The sequence below is a fragment of the Heteronotia binoei genome, chromosome 7 (genome assembly GCF_032191835.1).
Source record: "Heteronotia binoei isolate CCM8104 ecotype False Entrance Well chromosome 7, APGP_CSIRO_Hbin_v1, whole genome shotgun sequence".
NCBI classification, from domain to species: Eukaryota; Metazoa; Chordata; class Lepidosauria; order Squamata; family Gekkonidae; genus Heteronotia; species Heteronotia binoei.
In genome coordinates this window covers 53,544,013-53,567,016 of record NC_083229.1, presented here as the reverse complement: position 1 = coordinate 53,567,016, position 23,004 = coordinate 53,544,013, and the positions used below count along the sequence as shown (strand labels likewise).

At 43.0% G+C, this 23,004-nt stretch overlaps 1 protein-coding gene across 2 annotated transcripts in view; it reads right to left on the bottom strand.

The window, feature by feature from the left end:
- Nucleotides 1–23,004, bottom strand: part of JPH1 (junctophilin 1) — a 105,436-nt gene that overhangs the window by 8,274 nt on the left and 74,158 nt on the right. For both annotated transcript variants that reach the window (XM_060243626.1, XM_060243627.1), the window contains exons 3-4: nucleotides 20,476–20,594; nucleotides 414–1,051 (exon numbers count right to left, since the gene is read on the bottom strand). In XM_060243626.1, the coding sequence (XP_060099609.1) occupies nucleotides 414–1,051; nucleotides 20,476–20,594 (757 nt within the window). The remainder of the gene's footprint in view (nucleotides 1–413; nucleotides 1,052–20,475; nucleotides 20,595–23,004) is intronic.

Here is a 23,004-nt window from a genome sequence, read left to right as displayed (position 1 = left end):
ACTGAGAAGTCCCTTCTTCTGAACCCTTTCAACACATCTTGGGAATTGCTGGAAACCCTCGATATGGTACTGAGATATTGCAATGGTATGCTTCTTCTTTTGTTTGTAAGGGATTTAAAAGCCCCTTTGTCTTTGTTTTCAGATTTTCATGCAAATCTGAGAGGCTGATCCCTAAATTTCCTAAATTAGATTTTGTTTTAAATGTAATGCTTATTATTTGAATCCTAAAAGCAACAAAATTCTAAATTGGTTGAAAAACACTGAAAATATTAACCTGAACAAGCAACCACCACATGCATCTTTGATTGTCTGGCAAACATGAGCTTCATTGGCCATTAAATAGCTAACATCCAAACAAAGAGTTTATAATTGTTTCTAATGCGGACTTTAGCTTTAAAAACAGTAATACCTACCAAACTGACCTCTCGTTCCACTGAAGAATGGAAGTTGTTACTAGCTGGATTCTTTGGTGCAGCAAATTCAGGTTTCTTAAATGATTCTTTGGCATCTACCTGAACCCCAGATTTGACAGGACTTGGCTTTGGAGCTGATGCTACTAGTGCAAGGGCTGAAGATGATGGGTTGGCATGGTCGTCATCTTCCCCAAGCTCATATGGATACAATGTTGGATTCATTTTCACATAGTAGCCATGGTAATGATCATGCAACTCCCCATCATTTTTGCTGGTAGGATTGTTGCGGGGTGAGAACTTTGGCTGCTGTTTAACCAATATTTCCTCTTTCACAGGTGATTTTGAAGGAAGAGGCTTGTTAATTGAAGGTATTGTGTTTTCACTGGTTATATTCTTTTTTTCTTGTACGAGTCTTTGTGAGGTGGAATTCTGCTTTTTGACTTGTTTTGCAGGAGAAGGCTCAGCAGACAGTTGAGGACTCTGCCTCGGGCTCTCTTCTGGGGTCCCCGGAGGTGTAGTCCCTTTTCGATAAAAATGGGGAGACTCTTTTGGTGTAGGTGGTTTTTCTGGAGCTTTTTCTTCAGGATTTTCCTTAACCTCCATACCATCTTGAAATTTTTGCTTTATATAATCAGGGCCTGAAACAGTTAAAGCATGCATTTGCTTAAATGACTGCAGGAACAAGAATGTATGAGTTGCATTTTCCACCCAATGCTTTTCTTTCTCCCCCATGTTTTGCAATTATGATAGTTAATTTCTGTATTCAGAAACTGATTTTTTTTTCTTTAGATAGGTGAAATAAAAGCAGATTTAGCTCAATACGGGAGGTGTTGTTTTTGTGCAGCTCTTTACAAACACAATTTTTACAATCCCACTGTTTCCCCAGTGAACTCTGTCACTGTGTGCGCATGCCTTACACCAGAATCTGTATTCTGAAACAAGGTCAGCCATCATGACCAGAGGTCCTGTTCACACTATTTCATCCCAGGAAAGCAAAAGATAAACCAATTCCGACAGGATAGTTCTACATACATATCCTTTCAAAATGTGAGCCATAAAGGCCAAGTGTTATGTCAGGAGAGGCCTTCAAAGAAGTGAAATGAGGACACCACTGAAACAGAACTTCAGAGTAGTATCTCCAATGCTTTTAGACTCCAACTTTTCACTATTTGCAATTGTCCTTACAATGACATAGTCAAGTTGCAAAATCAGCTTTTGTGAATAACTCTCAAAAGAAAAATCATGCATTGAATTCCTTTCAGCTTGCCTGCATCTTTCCAGTTCCCAATGCAATGCCTGTAGACATATGCAAACGAGGGACTATCACCTTGCTTCTCCATTACGTTCTTCCTTTGCATACACAGCCTAAAATAGCATTAGCACTTCTGCTGCTATATCGCATTTCAAATACATGGGCTGAGCCTGCAGGGTTTGGCAGTTCACTTCAATGGGTGTGGGATCAGGTCTCTCTTCTAATTTGCTGACTCCTATCACCTCTAAGTTTGTTTCACAGCATTACTTTTGATCAAGTTTCTTCCTTCCATTTTCTTACCTTGCCATTTTAAGACAGATTCTGCAAACTCTACCTTTCTGAAGCTACAACATGAACAAAAAAGGGCTTGAACCCTTAGGCAATTATTCTTCAATCATAAGGAATACTTTTAATTCCAGTTGTAATTCTATATATCTCAGAGAATACTAACTGGAACTAGAAGAATTCCTGAAGACATTTCTATCTTTAAAAATAATGGAAGGACAGCCCAATCTAACTTTACTTTGTAATTCAATCTCCAGCAAAGTAGTTTTAAAAATTAACTTCCTTTTAAAAACTTTTTAAATTTTATAGTTAGAATATACCATTATAATAAATAATTTACACACACACACACACACATACAGAAATGTTACACTTGGCATAACTCCTATACACTGATTACATATCTTTCAAATGAATAATAATATCACTCCAAATACCCACTTGTCTACTTACAGCTTTATATATTTGAAAAGCAGTTCATTTATATAGGTCAAATAGATCTTTAAATTTTACTAATCAGTCTTTATATCCTGGCCAAAAATAGTCTAGCCAGGGCTTTTTTGGTATAAAAAGTCCAGCAGGAACATTTGCATATTAGGTCACACACCCTTGATATCACCATTGTTTCACACAGGGCATTCTGCAGAAAAAGTCCAACAAGAACTCATTTGCATATTAGGCCACACCCCCTGTCACCAAGCCAGATGGAACTGTGTTCCTGTGTGTTCCTGCTCAAAAAAAGCCCTGAGTCTAAAGTTATCAAGTCTAAAGTAATCAATTGTTTATCCTTAGGGACAGAGGGACATATGAGGAAGAAAAAGTTACAAAATACATAGAACCAAAAATTACTTCCTATAATCTAGCAGCCTCTATTAGGTTTCTATCTCTCCAACAAAAAAATCATTCATAAGGAAAAAGCCAAATAGAATAGAATCTGTAAATAGAATAAACATCTCCAGCAGAAGTCACAGCCAGTAGGGCTGGATCTGAGAAACCAGATTCAAATCCCCACTTTGACATTGGGTGACTTTTGGAACAGTCACTTTTTCTTAGGGTTCTTGTTGTGATGACAAAATGGGGAAGGAAGAACAAGGTTAGAATCTGTTTTGGATCTCCACTGGCAAGAAAATAAGGGTATCATCATCATATATCTAATAAGCGCGGCCTAATATGTAGATACTTGAGAAGGAAGCAGAGAAAGGTGAGGATATGATGGTTGCTGGGTGCAGGGAAAGAGGCAATAGCATGAGGAAGGTGAGACATGGGAAAATAGGGGACCCCTCCCAAGTCCTTACAAAGTTTCCCACTGTCCTACTGAGCCTGCTCTGACAACCTGGTACAGGGCCTTACTTCCCTTACTTCAGCTTTTGAGGGTGCGCCGCTGATAGCGGCGGACAGGGTCAAAAGCCTGGGGGTACTATTGGAGTCCTCCTTAACGATGGAGGCTCAGATAGCAGCCACTGCCAAGTCCGCATTTTTTCATCTTAGGTGGGCAAGGCAGTTGGCCCCCTTCCTGGAGTGCGACGATCTAGCAACAGTGATCCATGCCACGGTCACCTCGAGGTTGGACTATTGCAATGCTCTCTACATGGGGCTGCCTTTGTGCCGAACCCGAAAGCTGCAGCTAGTGCAGAATGCCGCGGCCCGGCTGCTGTTAGGACTCCCAAGAAGGGAGCACATCCGGCCAGGGCTCCGGGATCTGCACTGGCTGCCAACAGCTTACCGAGTCCGGTACAAGGTGCTGGTTATTACCTTTAAAGCCCTATATGGCCTAGGACCTGCCTACTTGAAGGACCGTCTCTCCCCACATGTTCCCCAGAGAGTACTGAGATCGGGAACTCGAAATCTCCTAGTTATCCCCGGGCCAAAAGAAGCCCGCTTAAAATCTACCAGGGACCGGGCTTTTTCTGTTACGGCCCCCTCCTGGTGGAACCAGCTGCCGGAAGAGGTGAGGGCCCTACGGGACCTTGCCCAGTTCCGCAGGGCCTGTAAGACAACCCTCTTCCGGCTGGCTTATGACTAGCTGGTACAAGAAACCGAGTTTCTGCTTTTAAGTATCTAAATACCTAAATAAATGCCTCTGAAAACCAAACTACTGTTTATCTCCATGGAAACGTAACTGGGATACTAGATGTGAAAGAGTACTACTGTTTTTGCTCAAATAAAAGAAAAAATGGTCCCAGTACAGGTAGGTTTGGGTCTGGGACTAATGTTGCTCTAATCCGCTATAACAGTACTGCAACACTGTGATATACAGTTGTAAAAGGCAGGGAATTAATTCCCTGCATGTGATCTGATGGTGCACTATACATACACAGCAGGAACAGCTTACTTTCAAGTTTTGTGTATAATCATGACATACGTTTTGCAGCAGGAATTAGATTAGGGAATTTAGTAGTTGTCCTCCATCAGTACCAAATTAACAGGATATTTGTACAACTGCCTGTGTTCTTGATTATGCACAACAGTAAAGCACAGACACATACACACGCACGTGCATGCATACGCACATGGAAAATGTTCCTGGAGTTGATCAGTTACCTTGCTGTCTTGGTTAGCTCTGCAATAACAGCATAAAAACTTTTCCTCTATCAGCTATATAGTCTAGAAAATGCATCCATAAGGCATTAAGAACAAGATGCATTGTATTGTCACATCTGATCCCCAAAATAAACACCATATGGAACATTCTCATTGCAGAATTTTGTGGTGCCCAATTTGTATTAAATTATGTTTTTTCCCCTTCAGAAGTTGAAACATTTACTTTAACTCCTAATTTAGATAATCTGAATCTAGAAAAAAAGAGAGGTGACACTGGTGGTGAAATAGAGGCTTATTATGGACAGGTGTTTCCCCTTGTTTTCACTACGTCCATTGGTTTTCTTTGTCATTCTGCATTGATTTTCCTCCCTTCAGTGCTCAGTTCGCTTTCTGGTTGCTGTTTCGCTGGGCTTTCTGAAGTTTTGTGCCAATTTCCTATTTTTCTTCCAAGCTGAAGGTAATTCAAAAGCGTACAGATTTCATTGGATTTTCCCCCAGGCCCGTAGCCAGAAAATTCCAGTGGGGGGGCCCACAGAAATATTTTTTGGGATGCAGGGCCCACCTCTGGCAGCCCCCACTCTCTCCGCCACCACTTTTCTGGCACCCCCTTTCTATGCCCCGTTTCCTATGCCGGCTTTCCGGCGTGCTCAGGACATTCAGCACTTGGTCAGCCAGTGCTGAACTTGCTGAGCGCATTGGAAAGCTGGCATAGGAAGCGCCAGACCTGGAGCGGTTTTTCCCGCCAATCACATGCTTGGTGGTGGCGCCTTGAAAGAGCCCCAGGAGCCCGCTCTTTACAGTTTTGTCAGGTTGGTGATGAGTTGGGAGGGGGGAGGCACCCACGGAGATCGGGGGCTGAGGAAAGGAGGGGCCATAAAGGTCCAAGGGGGGTTGGGTGGGGGAAATGCACCCTGGGCCCCCCTGTGGCTACGGGCCTGATTTCTCCCCTGCCCTTTTGTCGCCCACATCAAGGTTGTTCCACCCACTCTGCACCTTCCCCCATCCTCCTCCCTTTATTGGTGTACAAGCTCCTCATTTAAATTTTTTTGGGTTTTTTTGACAAGCAGCATGAGTCTAGCAGTACCAAATTAACAGGATATTTGAGACTACTGCTTGCCTCGGATAGTTGAATTTAAAAAATTAAAATGACTGGGGGAGTTTTAAAAGAAGCTGCACAAGTTTTAACTCCCTGCTGGTATTGACTTGAAAAGGAGGAGGCAGCGGCAAATGGCAGCATCCCCAGTGGGAGTAGGAGGAAGGATTTCGGTGCTGCATGCAAACAAAACAAAGGGGGAAAATGTCAGCACAGAATGAAACTGATAAGAGATTTAAAGAGAAAGAGAGAGAGAACTTTGAAAACATTTTTACATTTAATGCTTTAGTGAGCAAAGTTTTTGGAGGGAACTGTTTTGACAGTCACTGGAAGCCTAACATTAAATGGCAGCTAAGCCACATGAACCTTCTGCAAACTGTTGAACTTAAGAATTGCTTGGGATCGATCCATTTGGACCACAGAGTGCAATCCATACAGGACAGGCTTAAAAAAACTGCCAAAATCACATAACCAGTGGGCAGGATCAAATTAAAAATATCAAAGAGAAAGTGATGCAAATTTGCAAGTAATGGCAGGAAATTAGCATTACTATGCAGCTGTGCTAGGGCATTAATGAAAATATCCCTCCCCCATTTTTTTCCCAATGTAGTGTCACAACACTAAAAAATGTCTCCAGAGCTTCTGCCAGAGGGCTCTTGCCCCATACAAACTATAGCCCTGTGCAAAGCATGGTGGAGTTGCAGCCAACTTTGCACAGGCGCATGCGTGCACACACATACACATTGCCAACAATCACAGCTCGCAATGATAGCATCAATGGGTGATACTGTGCATTCTGTACACTCAACATGTTTCCTCATATTATGAGATCATATGACTCTTCCCATTCTTCACAGTGGTAACATAGCAGAAAATCCCCTAATGCTCAAAATCAAAAATGGGGCTAATCAGCTGCTTGTCAGTTTCAAGAAAAGTTCTGGTCAGCTTCAACACTGGATTTCCCCCCTTTGTCTGAGTTCCTTTCTGTTCCCTTTCAGTCAACAATCCAACACCAAACTGCATGCACAATACCTGTACCAGGGGGATTTAAATGGAAGGTGCTTGCTGGACATTCCTGCACAGCAGTGATAGGGCAACTGTGTAAATGTTTTAAAAATGGATGCCACCCCCCCCCCCCCAGTACAAGTTATGTTCCACCCAATTTAGAAAAGTGGTTTTATTTTTACACTGTAGCTGCAAAATAAATACACTGGAGGGGAAAGAATGGTGCATAAGGCAGGCATGAGTCCAAAGTCAAGATTAAATGCTTACTGCTCTGGAAATCTGGTCCAGAGTTGGTAAACTCAAGGTATTTTATCTTCACAAGCAAGATACAATTTTGCCTCTCCCCTACACCTACTGCTACTTTCTAAAAAGCAAGACATGGGTTCAACAGAAGTTACCCTTTTACTCATGAGTTTTTCGCAGAATTGTTACGTTAACCCGTAATTCATCATATATCCATTTGTGTAGTTATATTTGTTGAATGAGGATTCATTTCATACATCTAATAAATCAGTATTTACCTAGGAAAGCTTGTGATAATGTAAATCTAATTTATGCTATCTACACTGGCTGCCTATCTGCTTTCAGTTAAATTTAAGGTGTTGTTACTTACAAGTAAGCACATACAATACATAGTGGAAAGACAGTTTCTCCTGGTTAAAAGTCTGTGCAACGGTTTTGATTGTCCCAAGCCTAATTACATGACACACATTTCCCAGCTATGTTCCTCAAAGTCCAGTCAATAGACATGGTCTAGGAGTTCCATGACTCTCAGACATGCACTGGGAGGGAGACTAAACACATCTCTTTGCAATGGTTTGCCAACATGAAATGGTCTTGGACAGCCACTGGGGAATGAGGTTTGTCCTACTGGGGAAACCTAACACATACTGATTGTGACTCTCTCAATGAAGCAACAACTGTTTCAGCTCAGGAAAATGGCATGTGGGTGATGTGGACTTGAAGACCCTCTCTCTGCATGCTGCAGTCCTGATCAAATTTATTTATTTTGTTGCATTTATGCTCAACTTCCCCCCTAAAGTGGCTCACGTATGTCTCCTCTCCTCCATTTTATCTTCACAACAACCCGTGAGTGAGGCAGGCTAACTAACTAGGGGAAGTAGATGAGTGTGTCATTGGTCCAAGGTCACTCAGCAAGCTTCCACAGTAGTTTGAAAATCTGGTCTTCCAGGTCCTACTTAAATACTCTAACTACGGTTGCCAATCCCCAGCTGGGGGCAGGGGATCCTCTGGGTTGGTGGCCCTCCCCCAGCTTCAGGATCATCTAAAGTGGAAGGGGGGAGGGAAATATCTGCTGGGCACTCCATTATACTCTATGGAGACCGATTCCTATAGGGTATAATGGAGAATTGATCCGTGGGTATCTGGGGGGAACTGTTTTTTGAGGTAGAGGAACCAATTTTTTTAGCATAGCATACAGTGCCTCTCCCTGAAACACCCTCTCCCCAAATTTCAAAAAGACTGGACCAGGGGTTCCAATTCTATGAGCCCCCAAAGAAGGTGTCCCTATCCTTCATTATTTCCAAGCGGAGAGAAGGCATTTAAAAGGTGTGCAGTCCCTTTAAATGTGATTGCCAGAACTCCCATAGGAGTTCAATATGTTTGTCACACCCTTGCTCCTGGCTCCACCTCCAAAATCTCCTAGCTCCACCCCTAAAGTCCCCAGATATTTCTTCAGACCTGGCAACTTAACTCTAATCATTACACCATACTGGCTCTCATCTGCTTGCGAAGGCCTACATGCCCTTGGGAAGCATGGCTCTGCTGTGTGACACTGTATCAAATGCAAGGTGGGTGAGCACCAAACACTTTTCTGTCATGGTGTGAAAGTTGTTTAAATTCCCTATAAAAGATTGCCTGGTACCAAAATTTGAGATACTTTAGATATTAGGTTATTAAAAAAACAACAACATTTCCCAAGGCCTTTTATTGAGATGATTCCTCTTGATCAGTTTAACCCACAGTACCCTTCCTTTCATTGTTTTTAAGCACTGTGCCCTGAGCTTGCTAAGGTTGGTATATGCTGCTGTTTTATGTTCTCAATAGCAGTAAAGCCCATTGTAGGAAGAAATGCAACAGGCCCTAGAAGGGAGGGGGTGATGAATGTGTATGTGGCAGGCAGGAAGGAAGAAAAACAGAATGAAAGAAAGAGAGAGAGACAGAAAAAGAATGGTAGGGAAAAGCTGGGGAGAAGAGTGAGAGAAAGGCTCTTTCTCCATTCGGCTTTGCTCCAGATCTACTGAACAGTGAATCCACCTACTACAAGCTTGCATAATTTAAAATGCTTCTACATTTAAAAATATGCTCCTTACGTTTTGCGGAGTTTTACTTCTATATTTGAAAAGAAGGAAGCCCCAGGCAAGTGTTCCTGCCCCCCGAGTGGCAGTGCATACATTGCTGCCATGTGCTGCCTCTTTCACCTGCCTGGGACCCAGGCAGCTGAAGGGGATGGCGGGACACCTCTCCATCATTTGCCTTCCTTTGCTACCACCTCTTTCACCTGCCCAGGACCCTGGCAGGCCTGGTGCTAGGGCCTTGGGAATCCCAGGCCGGCACCTGTCCTGTGCCCCCCACCTGCGTCTGCCCTGCTGCCACACCCCCACCCATGGGGAGAGCAGGCGCAGCAGTGTAGAAGGAGGGATGGGCAGGCTCTGGCTGAGCTGGGTTTGCGCAGTGCACTCTCAGAAGCGCAGAGCACCTCTGAGAGCGCACTGCGGAAGCGTTCTCCAAGTCATGCTCAGAGAAGCCACACTGATGCCCCACCAAGGGGAGGGACGGTGGCTCAGTGGTAGAGCATCTGCTTGGTAAGCAGAAGGTCCCAGGTTCAATCCCTGGCATCTCCAAAAAAGGGTCCAGGCAACTGGGTGTGAAAAACCTCAGCTTGAGACCCTGGAGAGCCGCTGCCAGTCTGAGTAGACAATACTGACTTTGATGGACCAAGGGTCTGTTTCAGTATAAGGCAGCTTCGTATGTTCATATGTTCACCTGGCTGCATTCACCTTGAAGGCAAGAACAGCCAGGCGGGGTGCATTCTTTGAGTTGGGCCTCCCTTGCAGGGGAAGCCTGGCTTTGAGAAGCTGCACTGATGCCCCACCCAGCTGCCTTCGCCTTGAAGGCGAAAGCAGCCGGGCAGGGTGCATTCTTCTCTGAGCTGGCTTTCCTTGTGAGGGAAGCCCTGCTTAGAGGAGAGCACATGTTGACGCACTTATGAGCAGTGCACTTAGCGACTTCCTGAATCACTGCTCTCGCAAGTGAACAATGGATGGGGCTTTGGGGATTTTTAAAACTCGGAGGGAAAGTTCTACAATTACAAATTTAGATCCGCATGTTCAGGAAAACTCCTGTTCAAAAGTACTCTTGAGAACTGCAGGGCAACTCCAGGATGAAAGCTGTAGTGTATCAGTAACAACATGCGACCAGGCGCGGGGGCAACTGGGCTGTCCCAGACGCCCCAGCGCCGGGCGCGGAATCCCCTGCCAATCAACAGCTGTGGCGGGAAGTTTAACCGGTCAGGATTGGCCTGACCGGCCCAGTAGGCTGTACCGGGAATTGTATATAAGTGGGACCCGGCCCGCGTGTTCTCTCTCTTGCAACGTGGTCCTAATAAACTATGTTGCCCTACTCTCGTCTCCGCATCGAGTACGTTACAAAAGCATTTTCGTTGGCCATTCAAAAAATGTATGTAGAAGTCTTAAGAAAATGCAAAGCAAAACAGAAGTGACCGTGATATGCAATGTAGACGATTACTTTTAAATACGCACAAAGATAGGATTTTCTGCCAAGTGTAGAAACAGCCAAAGAGAAATGGAAAGAAGGTAGACAGACAGAGGCTGCAATCACATGCGTTAAATAATGCAGTTTCAATCCAGTTTCAAAGCACTTTCTATTTGGATTTTGCCGGTTCATACAGTTTGCTGGAAGTGGATTGAAAGTAGGGTTGCTAATCCCCAGTGGGGGCAGGGAATATAATGGAGAATTGATCTGTGGGTATCTGGGGCTCTAGGGGAGTTGTTTTTTGAGATAGAGGCAGCAAATTTGCAGCATAGCATCTGGTGCCTCTCCTCAAAAAAGTGTCCAAGTTTCAAAAAGATTCAACCAGGGGGTTCAATTCTCTGAGCTCCTCAAAAGATGACCCTATATTTCATTATTTCCAATGGAGGGAAGACATTTAAAAGGTGTGTGGTCCCTTTAAATGTGATGGCCAGAACTCCCTTTGCAGTTCATTTATGCTTGTTGTCACATCTTTGCTCCTGGCCCACCCCGATGCCTCCTGGCTCCACCTCCAAAGTCTCCTGACCCCATGCCCAAAGCCCCCAGATATTTCTTGAACTGGATCTAGCAACCGTAATTGAAAGTGCAGAAAGTATTCTGTTGGCATTATTTCTTATTGTTAAAGTACAATCTGATGGCAGTATAATTTTCAAATTAACACTGCATTTTTGTGGTGGTGAGGTGTTTTTTTGGTCTGTTTTGAAGCTATGAATTATACTTGGTGTGTGTGCTAAGTGGAATGTATCTGCTGGAGTTCCCTATTGCTGCTTTAAGTCAAACTCTCTTCTTTTGGCCTGCTTTGTTTTCTGCTGAAATTTGACCTTCTTTAAAAACAAACCAATCCAGAGTGCTTTGGTTAGGTTATTTATTTTGGTACAAGTAAATATATGTTTTGCTATTTCGTCTATAACTTTCCGCATCAATAAGGTTCTACAGCATCCTTGATGCTTTTGCAAAGTTTTTGTTATTTTTGCACTGGCAGGAGGCCTAAAAGTCTAGAGCAAGGGTGGCCAAACTGAGGCTCAGGAGCCACATGTGGCTCTTTCACACATATTGTGTGGCTCCCGAAGCCCCCACTGCTGCCCCATTAGCCAGTCTGGAGAAGGCATTTTTCTCTTTAAATCATTTTTCCAAGCCAGCTGGCAGCTCGGAGAATGCATTTAAAGTTAAAGTTGCTTTCTTTCCACCTCTCTGTCCCTCCTCCCCCATCCAGGGGTCATTTTGTAGAAAAAAAGGTGCGGGAGCTCAGTAGCATATCTCATTTGTGTGTGCCCCGGAATCTGTGTGCAGTGGGGAGAGAACTGCCCACTCAATGCAGACCCTGGCTGGAGGTTCAGGTGCTGTGCTCGTGAGCTCCTATCGAATTCAAGCCCTGCCCCCATCTATTTGCCTACATGCCTGTTTCAAACAGCTGATGTTCATGTCTTGTGGTTCTCAAACACCTGATGTTTATTCTATGTGATTCTTAACATTAAGCAATTTTGAGCACCCCTGGCCTAGAGGTAATTTAAAATGTGGAAAAGGTGGGGGTGGGAAGTTATATACAACAGTATGTTTGAAGTTTGGGGGGTGGGAAGAAGTTCTTCAGAGGAAAATGCAGGTTTGGGAGAGTTCCCAGAAAGTGATGTCAAAGGAAGAGGTGGGGTTTTTGTGGAGTGTGCAGGAAGTGACATCACTTGACCTTTGACCTGGAAGTGATATCACAGGAAATAACATCACAGAAGTCACCTGGCTCCACCCCCAAAGTCCCCAGATATTTGTTGAGTTGGACTTGGCAACCCTAGAGCTCCTGCCCAAAATGAGGCCTGTGAGAGAAGTAAAAAGGAGAAGGAAGATAGACAGAATGAAAGAAAAGGACAAAGACAGAGAAAGAATGAAAGGAATGAATGGAGAGTTATGTTAAAGTTTGGAAGAAAGGAATAAAATAAAGGGGAAGGAAGACAGGGAGATAGAGAAGTGACAGGAAGACAGGCAAGCAGGCAGGAAGGTAGGCAGCCATTAGAAGCCTGCTTTTCACCCCCTCCCACTTGCAGGTGGGGGGGAGGGGAGTGAAAGGGAGCCTTCAAATAGCTTCCTGCCTCTTATTTATTTATTTTATTTATTTATTTATCTAAGATTTATATCCCGCCCTTCCCACTAGGTGGCTCAGGGTGGCTTACAACATATAAAACTAACATGGAATCTAAAATTAAACATTAAAATTAACATTTCATAATTTACAGTTAAAAATCTAAACAATTGTTATATACATACACATTAAACTCAGACGGCGGTCCTACAGCTACATTTAAAGCAAGCAGCCCACTGTAGCCTAATTTGAATAGAAAGAATGAAGACTATTTGCAGGTAGAAAGTGTATGGAGACTATAGAGTATAGAGAATATAGAGTATATGTGGCAAAATGGTGGCAGTATTGTTTTGGGGTGGGGAGATGGACTGAGGAAATACAATAGTAATCAGTAAGGCTCCAGGAGAACATCTCAGCAGACAACTGTCTTCATCAGAGGTCAGAGGCTGACTGATGGGGTTCTGGCCTGACAGGGCCGGCAGTAGGTGGGTCTCAGCAAGACAGGGGGGAGTAGTAACAAGCAGAGTGTAAGCCCACACCTGTGGTAGCCACAATGTAGGGTTGCCAAAGGCAATCCAAGAAATATCTGGGGACTTTGGGGGTGGAGCCAAGAGACTTTGGGAGTGGAGCCATAAGCAAAGTTGTGACAAGCACAATTGAACTCCAAAGGGAGTTCTGGCAATCACATTTAAACCACACACCTTTTAAATGCCTTCCCCACTAAAAAAATAATGGACAGGGGCACCTTATTTTGAGGCTCATAGAATTGGACACTCTGGTCCAATCTTTGTGAAACTTGGAGAGCATTCTGAGGAGAGTCATCAGATGCTCTGCAGAAAATTTGGTGCCTCTACCTCAAAATACAGCCCCTCCAGAGCCCCAGATACCCCCAGATCAATTCTCCATTATACCCTATTGAAATCGATTGCCATAGGGAATAATGAAGTGCTCAGCAGACATTTCCCTCCCCCCCTGTGTCTGACGACTCTGAAGTGGGGAGGGCCTGCTCCCACCTGGGGATTGACATCTCTGCTCACGAGTTGCTGAACTTCTAACTTCTTCAAAGTAACACAGAGCAACCAAAGGTTCAAGTTTACCTTTCCTATGCAAACGACCTCTGAAAAGATTATGCAACCAACAGGGTCTGGACTGCTTTCACAGCCACTGGGAGCAGCCATTTTGTTCTGCCTGATCCCCCTGCCCCCATTCAGCCTTAAAGACACAGACACACCATCCCAAGAGGAAGCCTTTCCAAGTGGAGTCTGAAGCCTCCGGAGGTGGAAAGGCACATGGTGGCTGTGGGAGCGAGGCTTCTCCCCCCGCCCCCTGGCCAGTTGACTGGGAGTGGGAAGGAGCCTGGGAAAGTGGGAGAACCACCTCTGGGACCTGGGGATTGGCAAGCCTACGACAACTTCCAATAAAAATTGAGGATCGAGCCAACACGTTCAACTTTTATTATATCTAAGATGATTATGCTAATTATGGCCTGTTGTTAAGTGTTTTCAAATATCTGTCTTTTGGTTTTATTCATTTAACATGAGATAGTTTTATCATTTTGATTTTTTATATGCTGGATGTAAACAATTCTGACTAGGTGAATAACCAGAGAGAGACTCAAAAGTATAGGTATCACTGCAGTAAAAATGTATCAGCTAAGAAAAACCAATGCTTTATTTTGTTAGGTAAAAAGGGATTTTAAAAAGGGCACACACAATCTACAATAACAGAACACAGACCTCCCTGTACTGTTGGCATTTTACACCATTATGTCTGCTGGCATGCAGGCAGACTGGAGAAAGAAGTACTGGGATGCCTGTTCAAGATAACCTTGAAGAAGTTTTTTTAAAAAATAAATAAATCAAAAACGATGACACTTTATAGCTAGTAATGCTACTGGAAATACTTTCTGCTTTAAAAAAATCCTGAAGAAGAGTATATGCTAGAAACAGTAACAGAGATATTTGAAAAAACTTATTCCGCTTTTTTTTTTTTTTAACTTTTTGATTCTTTTTACCCCTACTTGTCCTTTGGCGGAAATGTGGCTCTATTCTTTTTAAAAATTTATTTTCCACTTCTAGAGATTTCCCCTCTATTATTATTAGAAGGAAATAGTTTCAGGCATCTTGTAAATCAAGTATCCTGACCTATGTAGCCCAAGCTAGCCTAATCTTAGAAGTTAAGCAGAGTTGACCCTGCTGAGTACTTGGTGGAAGGCTACCAAGGAAGTCAAGGGTTGCTGAGCTGAGGAAAGCAGTGGCAAACCACCTGTTTGTCACTTGCTTTGAAAACCTTATGGGGTCACCATACATCAGCTTGGCTGCAACTTGACCACACTTTCCACCATAAATACAATTATTATTTATCCTCTCATATAAAAATAATACAAAGCAGTGATCCAAAAACAGTTGCTTCCACTTGCTTCTTCCTTAATTGCCTGGCCTAGATTTCATTCACATCACTGGAACTGGAAGTACTTCAGAAGACCCCAGGAGGTACCACAGTCAATCTTTACAGAGTGGCCATTTAGAAATAGCTAGACTCCTCACAGCTGGATAGTTTGTAACATATCAACATTCTGCAACAGCCATTTTTGTGATTGATCCTGCCTCTCTTAATAGCCATTTTGTGATAGCACCTTTCTCAACATCTGAAAAAAACCCCTATCTGAGCAAGGTAGGCCTCTTTCATCCTCAAAGCTTTTCTGGTGACAGAGCAAACTGAGAACTAGAGAGTTTATTTCCTGTAATTACAGTTCCAGATGTTTCAATTTTACAGATGTGTAGTTTTCCTGACAAACACCTGTTTAAATAACCTGAATCTCACATGAACTATTTGTTTCTTCTACCTGTTTTTCAAACATGCCACAGAAACATTAAAAGGTTATGCACTGATTACTTGAGTAGTGTGAATTAAAGAATATCATGAAAATACTGACGGAATGCAAAAGCAATAGGACTGTGTATCATATCTTTGTCACCACATAACCTAAGAACACACACAGAGGAAAAAGCTCTCATCAAACAAAGGAACATTCTGGATGTCACACAAAAAAAGATATGTCTTTAAAATAAACAAATGAAGCTCAGTGAATAGAACACAAGAACCCTTTTCACAGACAAGGCTTCAGTGAAAAACAAATATTTATGCCAGTTATAAACAGAGACTTATAATAAAGATGCAGAACATGTTCTGTTAATGTTCCTATACAGAAACTTCTAATTCTCTTGGTCCTAGGTGGATGCTTGTTTCAAAGGACTAGTAGAGGAAGGATGGGAAAGTACTATCAATTACATTATATGTAATGTTTTTCTTGAAGACTTTGTTTCTGAAAGAAAAAGAATATTACATACATAGTCTCATAGAAAAGACTACAAAAATTGTTCACTGTATTTTTCAAAAGGGTCAGAAAACAATATTTTTAAACGAATTCTGTTCAATCCTGGTGGAAGCTGGGTTCAGGTAGCCAGCTCAAGTTTGACTCAGCCTTCCATCCTTCTGAGGTCAGGGTGGGGGGGAAAGTGTAGATGACTGGGGAAGGAAACGGCAAACCACCCTATAACAAAAAGTCTGCCGTGAAAACGTCATGATGCAATGTCACCCCAGGGTTGGAAACCACTGGTGCTTGCACAGGGGACTACTTTTTACTTTAAAATAAGGACAGGGGAAATTCGGGAGCATGATTATTAAATCACCTCTTAGGAGTTTGCTACAGTGATCCATGCCATGGTCACTTACAGTCTGGATTACAACGTGGGGCTACCTTTGAACCTGATTCGGAAACTGCAGCTAGCACAGAATGCGGCAGCATGCCTGCTGATGGCAACTACACTGGCTGCCAATTGAATACTGAATCTAGTTCAAAGTTATGGTATTGACCTTCAAAGCCCTATGTGGCCTGGCACCAGCATATCTCTTTCCATATGTGCCCCAGAGAACCTTGTGCTCTGCAGATCAGCAGCTCCTGGTAATCCCTCGCCCGAGAGATGTCTGCTTAGCCTTGACCAGGCCCAGGGCTTTTTGGGCTCTGGCCCTGGCCTGGTAGAACATGCTCCTACCTGAGATCAGAGCTCTATGGGACCTATTACAGTTTCACAGGGTCTGTAAGCAATGTTCCCTTTAAGCTGCAGAGTCTTGTGAGCAAAAATCTACTTTGTGAGCTGCTGGCATTAAAGTTGTGAGCTACTGCATCGATTATTGTGTTCTGGGGTCATCCTTCCTGAGCTAAGACAAAAATGTGTGAGCTGAAGGCTAAAAATTTGTGAGCTAGCTCACGCTAACTCAGCTTAGAGGGAACATTGCCTGTAAGACACAGCTGTTCTGCCAGGCCTTTGGTTGAGGCCGTGGATGTTGAACCATCTTGGCCTCCCCTGTGTCTCGTACCTGCCTAGTGCCTTTCAGATTCTGTTTATTACCTATGGGGCACTGTTGTATATCAGGGTACCTACCACCATCTGCTTAAAATGGCTTTAAAGCATCTATTTAAAATGCTACTAGAGATGCTGGATTGTTAGTGGTTTTAGTGTCACCTGTTTTGATTGTTCAAATTGTTTGTTTTTATATTATCAGTATTTATTGCTATTTTATATGATGTATGCCACCCTGAGCGTATTTGTGGGGTAGGGTGGGATATAGGTTTAATAAAGAAATAAAACAAATAGTGCTTTGTATGATACTTAATGTGTTCAAGACAGTGCATGTTAAAGGACAACAGGACATCAGTGGACTTTGGATGCTCATGCATTGGTGGAGTCTCTCTTGCTTTTAGCTAGAGCAGAACATGCTTCTGACAAACCTCGGTTTTCTCACTAAAGGCTATACATCACAAAATGCAGCTTTGTGCCCTTAGTATAATCTGATGTGGCACTGGATTGTCACCAATATGTGGATAACACTCAGTTCTATCTTGCGCTTTCTGCTGATCCCATGCAGGATGTAGAAACTCTCCACCAATGCTTGGAGACAGTTATGGGCTGGATGTAGGCTAATAATCAGAAGTGAAATCTTGGTAAAAAAAAAAGTGCTACTGGTAATCAAAAAGTCTAATCTGTTGTTAAAGTGTTACCTATTCTGAATGGGGTTGCACTCTCATTGAAGAAACAGGCTTGTGATTTGGGAGTGCTCCTGGACCCATGCCTACTTCAGGATAAGCAGGTGGCAACTATGGCAGAAGTTACAAGCATTTGGTGGAGAATGCTGCAGCCAAGATGCTGACTAGAGTAAATCATAGGGAACACATCACTCCAGGCTTGGCACATCTACATTGGCTCCTGATCTGTTTCTGCACTCAACAGAAAGTTCTGTTGTTTGACCCTTAAAGCTCTATATGGCTTGGTAACACCATAACTAAAGGAGCTTATGAATCTACTCAACCACTGCACTCTTCTTATGAGAAGAAGACTATAAATTTATACCCTGCCCTTCTCTCTGAATCAGAATCTCAGAGCGAATTACAATCTCCTTTGTCTTCTTCTCCCACAACAAACACCCAGTGAGGTGGGTGGGGCTGGGAGAGCTCTCCTAGAAGCTGCTCTTTCAAGGACAGCTCTGTAAGAGCTATGGCTAAGGTCCAGCAGCTGCAAGTGGAGGAGTGGGGAATCAAACCCGGTACTCCTGGATTAAGAGTCTGCACACTTAACCACTACACCAAACTGGTATCTCAAAATGAGATACCACTTTGGGTGACCCCACCTTCTGACATTAGGTGAGGAGGCATCCTGGGAGAGGACCTTCATGGTTGTAGCACCAAAACCTCTGTAACTCTCTCCCCAGGGAGATTCTGTATCTTTGTCCCTAAGGAGACTCTTGTATCTCCTTGTCACTGTGTTCTGCCAACCATTGAATAGCTTTTGTTTGGTGTTCCCTCAGTGATCCCTGCTTCTTGCCCTATGTTTTAATTGTTGTTTTTATGTTTTGGCATTTTAGTGTTGGTTTTAGTTGTTTTAAAGATGTGTTTGTTTTTGGTTCCAAGAGCTTTTTAAAGTGTGCTTTTATTATGTATGTTATTAATTTGTTAGCCTCATTGGTGTTCCTGAAGTGGGGTATTTATGTATTTGGTGTAGTGGTTTGATGTAGTGGTTAAGTGTGTGGACTCTTATCTGGGAGAACTGGGTTTGATTCCCCACTCCTCCATTTCCAGCTGCTGGAATGGCCTTGGGTTAGCCATAGCTCTGACAAAGGTTGTCCTTGAAAGGGCAGCTGCTGTGAGAGCCCTCTCAGCCCCACCCACGTCGCAGGGTGTCTGTTGTGGGGGGAGAAGATATAGGAGATTGTAAGCCGCTCTGAGTATTTGATTCAGAGAGAAGGGCAGGGTATAAATCTGCCATTCTTCTTATTTATTTATTAAGTAAAACCCTTTGAGAAAGATTATGACAGATATTTCTTGGGCAAAAAGCTGCATGAACTACAGAGATACATGAGTGTACGTATTATATAGCTGCAAATCTAAATAAGTGTTTGCCACAAGTGCCAATGAACAAAGCCTCTAAAATGAGTCCATATCAATGCTTAAATATGAAATTGTTTCTGCTGTTCCCCACTGTACCATGGAAACATGAGCCACACATAGCAGGGTTGTTATGAGGAAAAATGGAGGACAGCTGCTTGGATCCCCAATGAGTAAAAAGACAAGGTATAAACAAAGTAAATAAATATATTTTCTCTGATTCTACACAAGCCTGGTAATTTTTATCTAATAAAATCTCACATTTTATAATGTAGAAACATGTGCACTTATAAAAATTAAATAAATGGGTTGAATCCTGCCATTCTATTTAGCTGCTGAATGATGTATTGCACCAGTGGGATATGTTGTCCTTAGGTGAGAGCAGCTGTACACTTCAACACTATAGCTACATGTTTTAAATCCACACTTCTGCTTAATTATGACATATTGGGCGTTTTCGCACTGACCTTCAAGTGGCGCGACCACCCTCTTCACACCGGAGGATCTGCCCGGATTTCGCACAAGAAGCGCCGGCGCACCCAAAAGAGCCGGCTACTTCCGTCGCGAAACCCGCTCAAACGTTTTCCTGCTTCTTGGCGGTTTCCGTTTGAGCGGGTTTCGCGACGGAAGTAGCCGGCTCTTTTGGGTGCGCCGGCGCTTCTTGTGCGAAATCCGGGCAGATCCTCCGGTGTGAAGAGGGTGGTCGCGCTACTTGAAGGTCAGTGCGAAAACGCCCATTGTGCAATTAATTACTTCTCAAAAGCTGAAATTTGTACTTTATTCTTCGATAGTTCAAACAAACAACCGAACTGTGAGAACTAAATATGTACTTATTTCAGTGGAACAGCTCTTTGCTATAATATTCTGTAGCTGAAGCATCTCAAGCACTTCATAAACAATATGTGGCAATCTGCAGTGAAAAAGACGCCACCGATTATTCCTGAAGGGGCATACTTTTCTGTTAAATCTCTGTCAGTTTCACCTTTAGTATAACAAAGGGCACAAGCAACAGACAGCAGTACCTAACTAAAATTCATCTCCACCATAACTCTCTATTATTAAGAGGAAGGAAAGCTAAACAGCTTAGATGGGAAACCATGAAGGAAATTCAGGGTTGTTACACAGAGGCAGGCAATGGCAAAACATCTCTGTTATCTCTTACTTTGAAAATCCTTCAGTGGTGGTGGCTAAACTGGTTTAACATAAAAGCCACATAGAACAAACGTTAGGTGTTTGAAAGCCTGAAGACATGGATGTCAGATTTTTGAGAGCTGCAAGGAAGGAAGGAAGGAAGGAAGGAAGGAAGGAAGGAAGGAAGGAAGGAAGGAAGGAAGGAGGACCAATAGATAGGGCGAGGAAGAGGAGGAAAGAAAGCAACCTTAATTTTAAATGCATTCTCCAAGCCAGTCGATAGGGTGGTGGGGGCTTCAAGAACCATGCAATGTGTGTGACAGAGCCACATGCGGCTCCCAAGTCACAGTTTGGCCACTCCTTGTCTATGCTGTTTATATATAGATTGACAAACTCATAATGAAACAGAAAACACCATTTCTACACAAGTCAGTCAAGCATCACGAACATTACCTGGTTGGTAAAAAGTTGGGGAAAGTTCTCTGGCGACTGCTCTGGCAATGTCACACTCTTGACGGGCAGACTGGCCAGCCTGGTCAGCAGCATCGGCTTTAGCTCTTGCATGTGCAGTTCTGTACATGGCATAAAAGAGTGTTGTGAAAATAAGGTCCTTTCTTGTTACACTAATTTACACAGTATTCCTGATTCTGTAAAACAGATTATAAATCTACATTAAGGGTATAAGATTATGGTCCAGGTGGATCTCAAGAACCTTGTAGCTAACTACTATAACCATTTTCAGAATCAAAATATGCCGCACAAATACACAAGTTGACTAGGTCTGCAAATATGTCATGCACCAAGCTGAATCCACTGCAGTAGCACTGTAGTGGCTCACTAAACTTTTAACTTTTGCTGCATGCCTAGAAAGTACACCTGTCAGTCACCTGGTAAGCTATAATACATTTGCTGGAGAGCTGTATTTGGCTTTGCTGATTGCAGGTTGTGAAGGCTTGTGGTACATACATTTGAGCGGAAAACTGATATGAAATCTGCACAAAACAACAGCATTGTATCACTGCTGCATCTGTATAGAACAAAGATCTAAATTTAGGGCCAATAATATTTTATAGTTGGAGCACTTCTTTAATTTCTCTCCTGGAAAGCAACAGAAGGTAAACCACCTGACACACAATGATCAGTAAATGAATAGGCTTCAGATTTAGGAGAGAAACTTCAACATAATTTCAAATATTATCCTTCCCATTAGCAGAACCATATATACTCAGTATTATGTGACATTTTAAAATTTATTGTTTAAAAAATTAACCAGCATAGGCAAATGTTGAATTAGACTCTTGGTCAGACATCTGAACTAGGAGATTAAAAAGTAGCAACTGTTCAAATAAAATGTGACTGCAGTACTGCCCAAACCATTTTGGACCTTTACAAATCTATAAAAAGTTTTGTTGACAGAAACTAACAAATTCACAATTTCAGGTTCTTAGTCATCAGCTGAAACAGTCGCTTTTGGATGATTGCCCCACTACCAATTACTAGCTTGGATCCTATGACATTCTCTGGCCAAAGTGGAAGTTTTCTTCCAAAATGGCACATTGCCTTTTTTACTGGTAACACTTCTGCCAGCTCAACATCAATGTTTTTCAAGTAGCCTTTACACATGGCAGAAGTGCTACTAGGAGAAGTGAGCATTGCAGTGAAGGAATGCTCTGAAATGGCTAGAGAGAGAAGTGCGAAGGGAATGATGCTGCAAGATCCAAGCCTTTATCTCCAAGTGGAGCAAGCATATAAGGAGAAAAATCCTGAGAAAACTGATGACCCTAGAGCAGGGATGGGGAACGAGATCACTTGGTCTGGCCCTCAGGGATTGCTGGGCTTAGCTGAGACATGTGGCAGCCTCCCTGGGGCCTAGCTGGCCAGCAAGGATCATGGAGCCCAGCCACGCTGTGCAGCGGTCTCCCTGGGGCCTGGCTGGCCGGCAGGGATCCTGGAGCCCAGCCATGCTGCACAGCGGCCTCCTTGGGGCCTGGCTGGCAAGCCAGGATTGCTGCAGGGCCTGGAAAAGTCACTGTCACAATTCAGGTAAGTTTCCCCCATATGTCTTTGTTTCCCTTAATTTCCCTTTCTCCACCCCCATTTCTTTATCTCTTTCTTCCTCTTTCCCCCTATTTCTTTATTTCTTTTTATTCGCCTTTCTTCCCCCTTTCTTTATTTCCCTTTATTCCCCTTTTTTCTCCCTTTCTTTATTTTCCTTTCTTTTCATTTCCTCCCCACATTTCTTTATTTCCCTTTCTTTGTCCCATTTCTTTATTTCCCCTTTCCCCCCCTTTTCCCCTTTCTTTCAATTTCTTCCCATTTCTTTATTTTCCATTCTCTCCCTTTCTTCCCCCTCTTTATTTCCTTTTCTTCCTGTTTCTTCCTCTCCTTTCATTTCCCTTTCTTCCCCCATTTCTTTATTTCCGTTTATTTACCTTTCTTCTCCCCATTTCTTTATTTTCCTTTATTCCCCTTTCTCCCCCCTTTCTTTATTTGTTTATTTCCCTTTCTTTTCCCCATTTCTTTATTTTACTTATTATTTGCCTAGGGTAGCAGGCTGGTGTGTGTATGTGTGCACGCACACCAAATTAGGCTCTCCCCACATGACTTCAAATAGAAAAACAATTAGTTGCATTAATGTTGCTGGCCTGAATTATTCCTCCTCAGCGGAGCACTGTTTTTTAAGCTGATGATTTTGTATGGTCCACACATGATGTTGTAAATATCCAAATGGCCCTTGGCAGAAAAAAGTTTCCCCACCCCCTGCCCTATAGATACCACTTGGAACCTATTGTTGCAGTTTTGTTCTTAACAACAAAAAAATTGATATGCCTTCTCTCAAAGAAAATAACATCCATGTTACAAGCCATCACTGCTTCATGGACAAACAGTGATATAGCTTTTGACCAAATTAGGCAAAGCAGGAAACTCTGACAATGTAGTTTCACAATGCAGTCAAGTCACAGTGTGCCACACCAGCATTTT